The sequence below is a fragment of the Typopeltis vanoorti genome, chromosome 19, assembly GCF_054136105.1.
Source record: "Typopeltis vanoorti isolate ZY-2024b chromosome 19, IOZ_Tvanoo_1.0, whole genome shotgun sequence".
NCBI lineage: Eukaryota > Metazoa > Arthropoda > Arachnida > Uropygi > Thelyphonidae > Typopeltis > Typopeltis vanoorti.
In genome coordinates, this window is record NC_143567.1 from 107,087,100 (window position 1) to 107,100,237 (window position 13,138).

Sequence of the window (13,138 nt, forward strand, 5' to 3'; positions counted from 1 at the left end):
TATAAGGATAACAAAAAACAAGTAAATTACAAATAGCAATGTTGTCCTGAAAAAAGAAGTTGTCATCTGCGTCTTGAAATATATACAACATTTAGACTTTTGTTGTTATTGTTCGGACAGGAAGTTGCCCAAATGATGCAATAGACGGAGAGGTCCACACCGACGACCTCTTCAGGTGACGTCAGGAAGGGCTGGTCCTACGTATTTGCTCCTGGTCGAACGATCGTAACACACTGCCGACCGGGTCGTCCATTGTTTCACGGAGCGTGCTCGAGATGTCGTACTGTTCCTGTCGCCGGGGTGGAAAGAAGCGCGAGACGCGTTTTACGCGGCACGAGGCCAACGGCGCCCTCTGCAACGGATCGCCAGGATGTGGCCATTCGCTGGCTCCGCCAGACCGTCGCCGATCGTGGCGCTTTAATCAGCGGAATGGAAGCTCCGCCGTGCAAGGCTGGTGTCGTAGGCGATGGAGGAAGAAGTCTCGCAACTCGCGCACGGAACTCATCTCGTCCTCCCTCCGTAAGGGAGTGTCGGTACGCAGCGGAATTACTTTAACCTCAGGGGTGTTTTGCACGTGTTTGGGATGTGATGGTGACCTCGTGCCGACCCGTAATCGCTTTGGTTGCTCTCTGTTTGGTGTGCTTGGTTGCTGGTTTGCCGACAGTGCTGAAGATCGGTAAGTTTTTCTTTTTGTTCCGTTTCAGTGTGATCAAGTCTTAAAAGTGAAAATGATCCTGAACGAGAAGGTTGTTTCACCGCATAACAAACAACCATGCAGAGAAGCACCACGTTCTTAATAGAATTTGAAACACATCAATTGCAATTCTCTATTTTTTCTATTTAAAGTATGATTTAATTTAAACTTACAGGCTACAGAGAATTTTTATTTTTTCGAGATGGAAATATAACAGTGAAAGAAAGTTCATGTATGAAGACCAAAGAAAATAAAAAAAAATAATAAAGATGGCATTTGATTAAATAAGACCTGCAATGCGTAGAGAGTATTTCTGCACATCATATAACAAAGTTGACGAAATTGAAGTCACAAGAAGTGCTGAGGGAAGCTAAATGACTCACATGATGAAATTTGTGCCATCTCAAAGGTTCCAGCAGCATTTAATAGCGGATCAGGATGGTGAATTTAATAAAGATCCCTAGTTTTCTGATTTCTTGAGGAAAATAACTCCGTGAACAAATTACAGACTTTAAAGGAGAAGTCCTTCCTTTTAAAACCACAGAGTCAGTTTGTAATTCAGATGGGAAGGAACAAAGTTCACTATCATTTGAATTTTTCTTTTATATGGTACGTGTGAAGTCTCCAAGTAAAAATTTCCCTTCGGCAAGAAAAAAAAAACCGCTTGTCACGTGATGAACTGGGTCAGTTCTCTATTAATCCATTTACTGGTTGAGTCTTCTTCGCCTTATCAGGAAGAACGGGACAGTAAATTAGTTTCGGCGCACTAGAGCCTTCAACCGAGAGGATTGTCGGAATCGGGACATGCGACATTTAACGGTCACTTACTTAAAATTTGTGCTCCACAATAACAAGTTGTTTTCCTTTTGATTTATAAAAGTTTCTCGGATCACAGAGGGATTAGAATCAGATCGTTGCAGCCATAGAGAATTATTCTTCCTCTTTATTATTCACGGAAGTGTGTGTGTGTGGGGGGATGTTAAATGATAAATGAAACTGAAACGAGACAGACAGAAGAAAGAAAAGGAATTGAAGAAAAGTAAATAATAGAATAGAACAACAGAGAAGAATGGATGGAAAAGGTCCAAAAGAGAGAATATAACGTAAAGTGAGATGTACAAAGAGGAGAATAAAGAGTAAACTAGAAATATGCAGAACCGTTGCTGCACAGAACAGAAGATAGAAAAACCAGAGATATAAACAGAAACAAAAGGCAGAAGAGAGAGAGAGAAAGAGAGAGAGAGACTAACAAATAGATAAAAAGAAGAGCAAATCTGTATAGAAGGATTGGAGTAAATCAAAAAGATATTCTGTTTCCAGCTTCTGGTTTAATTCCTGTTTTCATCGCATAGACATCACTAGCTTTATTTAAAATGTGCCTTATGGTTTTGTCAGAGTGTCTGAAAATGCACTGCTGGCATAGGGAGTTCCACCCTTGTTTTCTATTACAATGTAAACCTGATGCAGGTGAAGAAGCATCTAATTAACATGGCCTTCGGTTCACTGGACAATAGCCACTTCTAGGAACGAATATGAATGAATTCCTTGTAGTTATTGAGAAAGACCTGGTTGCATCGCTCCCTGATGCAAGAAATGCCTTTTCAATCTTTTCATCTTATGCTTTCTTAGCCAAAGATCCATTTATTCCCCTGAATAAGTGGATCTTTGGAAGATCCACTTATTCAGGGGATTTTTTTTACCAAATCTCGGGCGCTTTTCTTAAATACCGCATTGTATTTTTCCTGTCAACCGCTCAGGTGATTAACGTATTAAAAGTTCCGATTTAAGCCAAGCTTTGTACCTAAAATTATAGTAGACAATAGGTATGATTCATTCAAAATCCATCCATCAGTTCATCCAAGAAAGTAATTTATAGGTCTTTTATTTTAATCGATATTCATTAATTCGAATTATTTGGTTAACGTGATACTGCAGCGATTAAATGGAGGTTGAAAAGTGAAGGAAAGTATTACTAAACAATTTGTTTTAGTGGAAAGATTCATAAAAGCTAATTGATTTTGCTTAGTAATGAAGTGAACTCTTCATTATTCTTGAATGAAAGCAAGTATATTAGTCAATCTAAAATCTTATCAAATTCTATACTCCAATTTTAATTTTTGCTTCATTTTATCGTTATAATTTTATCGTTATAAGCATTCTAAAGCCATACATCATTATTGCTTTTTTATCATTTTTAATGTTACAATAAACTGCAGATAGCATTAAATAATGTTAAAAGTTCCTATATTTTAGTTGTTTTTTTTTCATAAATAGTCAACTATATTCCTCTGCAGCTTCTCCCACTTACGTGGGGTCACTGTTGATGATGAGTCTCCTCCACATCCCCCTGTCTTGGGCTGTCACCACATCCAAATTCTTCATCCTCAAGTCCTCTTCTATCAGCTCCCTCCATCTCTTCTTTGGCCGCCCACGCTTCCTCCTTCCTTGCACATCCATCTGCATGACCCTTCTGCCCACATATTTGTCCTCCCTCCTCATCACATGACCAAACCATCTCAACCTTGCCTCCTGTATCTTCGCTCCTAAGTTCGTAACTTTCACTGTTCCCCTGACATATTCATTTCTCAGATGATCCTTTCTGGTCACACCGCACATCCACCTAAGCATTCTTATCTCTGCTACTTCCATCCTGCTGATGTTATTTTTCCTCAGGGCCACAGTTTCCATAGCTGCTGTTGACTACTAACAATAGTCAACTATCACCTTGTAAAATATTAGAAAGATGCCAATTCGCTACAACACGGCACGTTTTATCGCGTGCTTTGTGTTCAGAACCTGGTTAGCCTTTCTGTAGTTTTATATCCATTGTTATCTCTTCCGGTTAATATGGCTGTTGTCAAATGATGTACTGTCTGATGACATGGGCACAGTTTCAATTTCTAATAATTACAGTTCTTGACGTCTTCTGAGAAAAGTTCTAAATTCTCAAAATTCTGATAAAATTGTAATTCTCAAAAGAAACTATTTAGGAAATTTGGATTTTTCAGAAAAGCAACAAGAACCCTACAGATTTTCCTTTGAATGCTGTTGTTAATCAAGAAAGCACAGACCATCTGCTCCTGCATTTCTACAACTAATTAGGTCCTCCGGGTCGAAATCAAACGACAGACAGAGAGAACAGGATCTGAACAACTAATTAATTCCATTCACCATTGATAAGGTCTTTGTATCTGTTCAACGTGACTCTCACATCAAGCATCATTGATGCATCTGGCATTTGGCAAACGACGAGTACTCTAATCAGTTCTCACTTGTAATACTGGATTCTCCAGAAGCTACAAAGGAGTCAGTTGTTGTTATGCAGATATACATATATAAATGACTGAACATCAAAGGAATCAAAACATAATAAATGATGCAAGAGAATGAAAATGGAGCTGTAAAACTTGAGTAAAGCGGATACTTTACATGAAAAATATTGCATAAATCAGAAAGCCATCAGAGTAAAGCAGTAAAAGAGACAGAAAGTTTAAAAGAAAGAAACAAGAACCTACCTTCAGATGGACAGAAAACGAATAGCAGAAAGAACAATAAATACGAGTAGAAGGATAGGAAGAGAAAACAGCATGAGGACACACACAAATAAGAGAGAGAAAGAAATACAACATGGCAAAACCGGAAAGTTGAGAGTACATGAAAAGAGAAACATTAATTTGGAAAATAAGAAAGGACCGACACAAGCACACTTAGAAAGAGAAAGAAGAAATAAATGGAACGATCCTATGTGTTATTCACAATTAATGGTGAGGAATGTAGAGCCATGAAGAAAATAGATGATGAGCTTACTTTTATGTGTTCAAGACGTTACTCGCATTGCTGAGGAACTCAGTCTTAGTGTAAGACTGGATAGTTTAGTTTCAGTTGAAAAAGGTTTGTAAATTGTTGCCGCACCTTTAACAGAACCCACGTCGTTTCCAGTTTCCAATCTGAGTTGTTTTTGTGATTGAATTACCTGCAAAAGAGAAGGGAATAATGAAAGAGAGAAAGAAAAATTCTATTTTGTATATTTTTTTACGCTCTCATCTTTCTGCATTATTTCGTTAAAAGTTTAATAATTTGGTAATGTGAGCATCCCTTTTATCATTGGATTAATTAAACTTTACTTATGATAGATATTGCTGGTGAGGATGAGTAATATGTGCTATCAATGTTTTATATTTCTTGGCTTAAACGTAGAGTAGTTGACTTGAAATAATCATTTTTTTTTGAAGTCACTTATTTGTGAAGAGGGCCTTTTACGAACTTTCGGGATTAAAAAGGCTTACCCTGTGGTGAATAACAAAGCACTATTTATATCATAGTTCTTGTGTTTCCTAGTTTAAAATTTCTGAGAAGAAACATTGTCTGCAATGCCTAGCACTGTTTCCACCCACACTGCTCAAACAGATCTACGCACATGGCGACAAAATTGTAATTAAATATCAGCCACCGACTTTTACTTAGTAGCAGCCCACGGTTGTTTTGATCACTTCTGGGAAATTGCTAATGGGCGGGCACGAATTTGGTCAAATGAATTATGAACGAGCGAAGATCGTCTAAATGGAAGTAGCTATTAACTTAGGAGGAATTCATCAGCACGTGAATAATGTATGGCAAGAGAGGTTGAACATGTTTTTAGACCATAATATCGTTACAGTACAGATGCAAATGGATGAAGTTTACTTATTCAGAATTCCAATAGAGTGTCGTTGGTTATTGGCATCTTGATGCTTCATAGTTTTGGCAATTTCGTATTATTGGGATCGTTTGATGGGTGAATGGTATTCAGCGTTCTCAGCAATACCAACCGGTACGTTCAAATGAACTCTGGACTGTACATATGTTTAGATATAAAAAGCGTAGAATAAATGCAAACAAATGCAGTGGGAATATCAATTACGACATAGTGAATGAATTATGACGTCATCTATACTTTAATAATAATCCGAGACTAGGCCTTTAAGGCTCACTAACGCAGATTGCACTTCGTAGCGATAATTTTAGAATAAGGTGATCGGTTGTCTTATGCCTAAATAATTACACGTATGAGCCAAAACATTAATATCGCCCTCTTCTGGGTGAGATAACCTTGCATTCGTGTTGGCATTGACTCTACTAAGACACGGAAGGTCTCCTGATGTATTCTGGACCAACTAGACAAAATACTTTTCCGTAAGGTTAGCGACTAAACGAGGTATTGGCGATTATGCGTTCCACGTGATCCCACAAATGTATGATGAATTCAAATGCTCTTATGGGAACTTCGAATTATGCTTGCAAGGCGAGCTTTGTAAGCACGCGTTTGTCTTGCTGGAAGAGTTCAAATCCATCAGGCCACATCTTGGACAATACCTGATACGAAATAATCCCCAAGAAAGAATTAGCAGTCATAGTGTGTTCAGTAAGGATGAGAGAATCAGTGATGTCCATGAGAACAATCCCCATACCGGAATATCTTCACTAACAACTCCTGCTGGTTTCTTTGATTGTAAGACGAAAACTCCTAGGTCTGACAGAGAAACCTTTCCGCCGCTGTGTGAGAGACTAGCTAACTCACCTTCCCTCAAAAATCCCAATAAAGATTCTTCGTACCCTAGACAGGATTTGAACCAGGTCTTTATGACATACTTGACCTATGAACTTTACGTAGACTGCTATTCTAGTCGTCAAAAAGAATCAAACATTTTCTCTATAATTCCCCCTGCATTTTCGCTGGAAAAACTTGATGACACTACTGAAAGTAAATAGAGAGATATTAAAGAAATTCTTTCCACAGATAGCTACCAACACTGTAATAAATTATTTGACAATATAAAATATATTATCGTCATAAAAAAACAGAGGCGGGAATGTTGACGTATATTCCAAACACACATTATAAGAGTGTTAGCACATGGAAACAGTAATTATATATTAGCGAAAATTCATGTTACTGAAATAATCATAGATATAGGCAAGGGAACATCAATTCTATGGAACGCAGACCCTATATATACGTATTATCTTTCTTGTAATTGGTATGGCAATTTCTTCCCTTGGTTACAACATAAGCGTTAAGTTTATTCTCGTTAATATTTGTATATCACCTAGTTAAGTGGATAATGCTGTGAATGTACTGTACAGTTTTTCCCTATGCCTCTTCACATGCGAATTGATGCAGACCTACGAGTATAGAGATTTTAATGATTATTTTATTTTTATGTTTTTTTATTTACTTTTACAGGATTCAGTAATTGAGCCTCCGTAGTTCAATGGGTATGGACGAAGTCCTTTGGTCGGAAAGATCTAGGTTCGATTCCCATCCACATTTATCTGGTCTCTTTCAACTAAATGTGAGTTAACCGGTCTCATACGGAGGTGGATGGTTTTCACTAGGAACCGAGTTTTTCATCCCTCAAATCGGTCCCGTGAACACACACGGCTACAGTCATAAATACTTAGGGTAAGGAAGGTTTGAAAAACTTCCAAACATGCAAGTTTTTCAAACCAATAAGCAGGTTGGTGTGACACCGGAAGATGACATTTATTTCTGAACTGAAGACAATCAGAAGACATCGATGTCTACGGCAGGATTCCAACCTGAACTTTATTGATTGGAGAGCGGGCAAATTAACAATTCTTCAAACCGGATCGGCCACTTACTTGCGTTCACATCAACGACTTAAAATATTGTTCGCTTGGATTAAATTTATCTGTATAATTAAGTTAATGGGAATAAAACATAAATCAAATTTAAACATAACGAGCAAATACGAATGAATCTCAAGAAAAGTGGAGGGTTCGAGTATGTCAGTGTATTCGAGCCAGTGTGTCTGTTAACTGCTTGTGATCATCTAGCAGTTTGCGAGTTGAGCGGGATGAAAAAGTCCATTTTCTGAAAGGAAAAATCCAGTTACTTCTATCAATCCGAAGACTTCAACTTTGCATTGAAAAGATTCACTTAGTCCTAATATGCCGAACCCAGGTCTTTCACACTAAAGAGCAAATGTCCCTTTGTCACCACGACTGCTACCCATTAACTTATCTTCAGATGAAATACCCAAGTATTTCCAGGGAAAGGCAAATCTTGGGTCGTACTCCGCACTGGATTACGGATCCAACCTTCTCAACTAATTTTCTACAAGGAGGATCGCTTACATAGAGAGGATGAGCTATTAACGGTGGGATTGGTAAGCGAGCGGTTTCGTAGGAAACCTTCCTTTGTTTGTAGCTAAACCGCTGCAGTCAACTTATGTCATTATTTTCTTTTGAGTGAATTCCATTAATTCTTGCAATAATGCAAGATAAAAATTAATGCAGAAAATAATTTTAATTGGTGGTCCTTTCATTAATATCATTCAAATTAATTGTCTTCACTGTCTCTTAAATTCCTCTTTGTTGAATCCTAGGAGTTTCAGCTAACTTATTCAGTTATCTTAAACCGAAGATCACGTTTTCTACTAGCTGGGAGCTATGACATCTTCTTCAGACTCTTCACTAAGTAACTTCTTGGCTTAGATACACTTGAGGATAAAGAAAACTAACCCAAGTAAATGAGAGCCTCCAGGCTAGACTTCTCTCTGTTCAGCTAATAAAAATTTATTGCGAAACCAATCTGAGATGTTTGATTTTAGAAAGCGTAACAACTCTGGAGCAGTAGGAGTTTATCTTTTGACCAAGTGCAATTTAGATACTCCAAGAAACTCAAAAAGAGTTTCCATCTTTTATGATGTCCCTTTTGGAAATGCATTCGTATAGTGCGAAGATAACTCTCATTGTTTTATGTGTTCGTAGTTTTCTATTAGTTTTCTTTAAAATCTTGATGAAAATATCTTCCTGGATTTATTGCATTCCACATTCATTATTTCTAGAAACTATCCCGAGAGTTAATCAGAAATTAAAAGATGTTGAATCCACTCTAAAAATAAAAAAGATTTCTGCTTAGCTGCAGACGATGTTAAAATCTCAGAATCACAAGCGTTCTTTTTCATTAGTTAATAAAAATTTCCGTGAATAAAACAAAATCGCGAGCAGTCAGTGCAATTATTTTGAAAACACGAGTGTAAGTCAACAATTAAATTGAATTCAGTAATCAGTTGAGCTGAAAAGGATTGTTTTTACTATTCAAAACAGAAGTAAAATCTAACAGAAAGCAGAAATACTGTTGGAAATAAAGGCAATACAATGAACAATACATCTACCAGTTTTCTTTTCGCCGACTGGTTCCATTACTTCAATATTCCTTAAGATATATCTTAGACGTGTGCGCATTACCATAGACAATGCATGAAACTTTTATTTTAACTTTTGCTGACAGAATAATAAAACTTGGTAGGTTTCTGTATCTTTTTTTAAATTACAGAAAGAGAGGCTGTTGCTAGGCGATCAAGTTACCCGGATGAAATGTAATATTGATATTTTTCTCTTTGTTCGTCTTTCGCATGTCTCTGTGACAGTTTAAACAGAAGTGTTTGTTCCAGTGTACATTTGCAAAAGTTTATACGAAATGCGAGTTGTTTTGAACGATTTTGTTTGTTATTCGAGGATGATCGATCACAAAGGATTGGTCAGTGGATGGTTCAAGATGCTGTAAAGAGCATCTTGGGAAAACTAGGTTGGAATTTAATATACTAACAAGAGAATATGATCAGTTGGAAAAAATTAAGTATAATAATAATAAAAATAAATAAATAAATAATAAATAGAGGACTCAAGATGACTACAAATACCTTTCCCCACAAGTCTCATTGCTCAACCGATCTGGATCAACATCATTGCCTTTCACGCTGCTGATGGTTCTCTAAGCAATTCCTCCTAATTGGATTAAGATAAAGTTTTTTTATCATATTTGGAACATATTTTTTCCTGTGTTCTTTAAGCTCCACTAATAGTCTTTGCATGGTAGGAGCAAATTGGAAGTGGCATGTAAAAAGAGGGAGAAATAGGTAAGTGCTGCAGAAACTGTTAGAGGTCGCTGCCTTGTATCGATTTCGAGTTTATTCCTGGTCTGTTTTATCAACTTCAAAAAACTTTGTATGAATGGTTTACAAGGTATCCGACAAATAGAAAACAAACTGTAAGATTAGATGAGATTTCTGCGACTACTTAACTTGAAAACAGTGGGCTCTAGGGGTCACTGATGACCAGTCTTATTTTTGTTATTTATAAACGATTTTACTTCAGCAGATATAGCAACAAAGTTTTGTTGTTAATCATTACAAATACCGTAAATGACATAAAAGCGGTTAATTCAGTTGTTATCAAACAGCAGTGCAACTATCCAACTATGGACAGTTAATTCTTAGAAGCATTGGGCCGTATTTCTGGAAATTAACTTGAACCAGAAGACTCATGCAACTATTTTAAGAAATAGAAAAAGGATGACATATAAGTTGTAAAGTTCCGCTTATGCTATCCTCTTGATTTCTTGGTATTTGGCTTGCTTTTTTAATAGGATGATTTTTTAGATTTGTTTTTATTATTCAGAATTTATGCTAGCAATGGTTCAGAGCACTGTTTTTTAACAATGATTTAGTAATATATGCTAAAAGCCTTAAAGAGCAGTGATATAAATAAACTATGAATTATTTTTGGTACTTCTTTTCAATGAATGCGTGAACAAACTAGGGAAAAACCTGAAAAGTAGACAACTCCCAACTTTATGAGACTGAAAGTGGAAAGTTTGCTTTTCTGTCGTGATAAATAAAGCCCCCTCCCTTCTTTCTCTAACAAATTTTATATTAAGTTGACGGTTTATTCTATAGTTTCTCAGACAAAAAGATGAAATGTGTGCGTTTGTTCGTGTGTGTGTATTTTCACAAGAGAGAAGTTCTACATATTTCAGTACCTCCTACCTTGAAAAGAAATCGCTGTTTTCTCGCTATCAAAAACGTCTTGAATGGCGCATCTTCTTGAGAACATTTCCGAGTCCTGTCGCCTAAATGTCGATGAGATAATTTTTGTTCCATTTCCACTCCTACTACCAAAGGAAGACAACAAAATGGGTCCGTCGCTTACCTGGCTGTTTGCCAGTTGAGCGGAGAGTGTGACATCGCAAGACATCAACTACATTTCTGTGATGTGCACCTACCAGGCCTTGAAGATGTTGGAAATTTCATTCTTAGAATCGGTAGGTGGCTGGCTTAAATAAAAAACCCAAGAATATGTTAAGAAGAAGCTTTTTATCCCCCTAGAGATTTTTCAAGAGAGGGTGCATTAAACAGTTTCGGCAGAATGAGCAAGATATTTTCATCTGTGAACCTTCTGCTTATCTCAGAATCCAAGATACTTTGAACACTTAATTTATCCGAACATTAAAAAGGCATCGCATCATATAGATCCATTCATATCTTTGTAGGCATGTTCGTGACGGACTCTTTTTCCAACAGCTTCCAAACAATACCCTTTCGTTCTCGAAGTATTCAAAGAAGGTTGGAAGGGAGGCTAAAAAAATCAAGCGACGCACAATGGGCGCCAAATGATTGGCAAAAAGGATGATTTGAATGACACAATCAGAAATGTCGTAGTTCGCGTTTCTTTGGGGGTGTCACGGAAAGATAGAACGGAAAATAACGCGACCTGGTGACGGTGAATACATCCGTCATTCTGCTAGTGTGTCTGAGTGGAATCCGGGCAGCTCTGAGAAATCTTTGTCGAGCTGGTCAATCCCTAGAAGTCCGCAAGGTGATTTATCACCACTTTTTGTCATCCCTTTAAGGAGTGTCTTCGTGCATCAAGAAAGCAGAACATGATAAGTCAAACTGGTGGGAGAACAGCGGGCGCGAGACAGTGTCAAGCTGTCTGGGCCGAAATTAGAAATGTGCCTTTGATAAGACCAAGAAATTTCCAAAGAAAATATTTTCAAGAGGCGCCGAAAGACAGGATGAATGTCTTTACCAGGAAAGTGACTGTACTTATATATTAAATGAACTTAGGTAAGACATTCCTTTGCTATTTTAACACAATACAAAATGGCCCATTAAGAGAACTTTGTCTGTTTGTCTTCGTACAGGTTGGTGCACTAAATGATACTAAATTATGCAGTTGTAACAACATATGATTCGCTTATGGCAAAATGACGTCATTAGTAATAATATCAGTTGCACTGTGGACTCGTCTGCGATCGCAGCACCAACGCCAATATATTTTTAGGTTAGGCATGAGCTTGGTTTGAGACACAACCGATACCACCCTGCTTATTAGAAGCCTAAATTCGCTAATGACTTGGAAAGTACAACATTTAGTCTCTGTGATCACAGAAACAGCGGATTTGATATCCCTTATGACTAAATGTGTAGCCTTTCTTGGGTGGGATTTACGTAGATTAAAGATTGCTGTTAAATTAAAGATACCAAGAACTCATACACTTAGTTTAATCCTTTATCCAGGTGTAAGCAAACAAAGTTTGTGCCTGAAGTATTTTCAGGACTGGGGCAACTCGCATATAAAAACTGATGACCTTACATCACTTACCTTAGTATAGCATTATACATATCCCCAAGGATATGTGCTTTGCATTATGGGATACTAAGGCAAGTGATGCGAAGTCGTTAGCTTCTATATGCGAGTTGCCCCAGTCCTGAAAATATTTCAGGCGCAAACTTTATTTGCTTACAATTGAATAAAGGATTAAACTAAGCATATAATTTCTTGGTATCTTTAATTTATATAAAGTATAACAAAATGGAAAAACTTCCTGCAAAGATTGCTATTGTTACACATACTTAATGTACGTATAACAGGAATTCTTTGGGAATGCATTATCAGAGCAGATTTTGATGAAGTCTGAAGCGACTTCTGAAACACTGACTAATCTAATTTTCTTCATTTAAAATTTGGGCCTGTGTAATACCTTCTGTGCGGATAACCTCAGAATTCATAAGTCTGCGCCAAAATAGCTTGAAATTCACCCAAATAGTGATTTTTTCCAACTGTCCCCGTATGTTATTTCTATAAATTATGTATATTCTAGCTGTTTTATCTTCTTGCAGGCGATAAGAGTATTCCAACAGAAAATGTCCATAATATCTGTGCAGCGGTGTGCATTTTGTTTATTTTTTTGAGAAAATAAACTACTTAAAGTCTTAGTAAGTAACTGCTTAGAATAACAAAATGTAACGTGGTTGCTTTCATGTTACATACTAAGGCTCAGAATGAGTTTGTCTAAATCTGATTTTGATTTAAATTGTGTTTCTAAATTCTATTAAATTGTATTTATTTTCCAAAATGCATAACACACTCACGAGTGTTTGGTAGCATGAATCGGAAATTGACAACAAAGAAAAGAATTAAGAATACCTTTAAATCACATTAGTTAACAACAAGAGTTTGGTCTTGAGTATCTCAACCACATTGTCGATGTATGAAAGCAAAAAAAATAATTGGCAATTTAAATGCAATTGATTATAACTGCGTATCGCAATAGTGGCTATCTTCACAAATGCAAAAGACTTTTATTAATATTAC

At 36.9% G+C, this 13,138-nt stretch overlaps 1 protein-coding gene across 1 annotated transcript in view; it reads left to right on the plus strand.

Annotated features, from left to right (window-relative positions):
* Window positions 1–275: 275 nt before the first annotated feature.
* Window positions 276–13,138, plus strand: part of LOC150096430 (glutamate receptor ionotropic, kainate 2-like) — an 80,096-nt gene continuing 67,233 nt past the window's right edge. Inside the window, exon 1 of the mRNA XM_090409061.1 lies at window positions 276–676. Within this exon, the coding sequence (XP_090265187.1) occupies window positions 276–676 (401 nt within the window). The remainder of the gene's footprint in view (window positions 677–13,138) is intronic.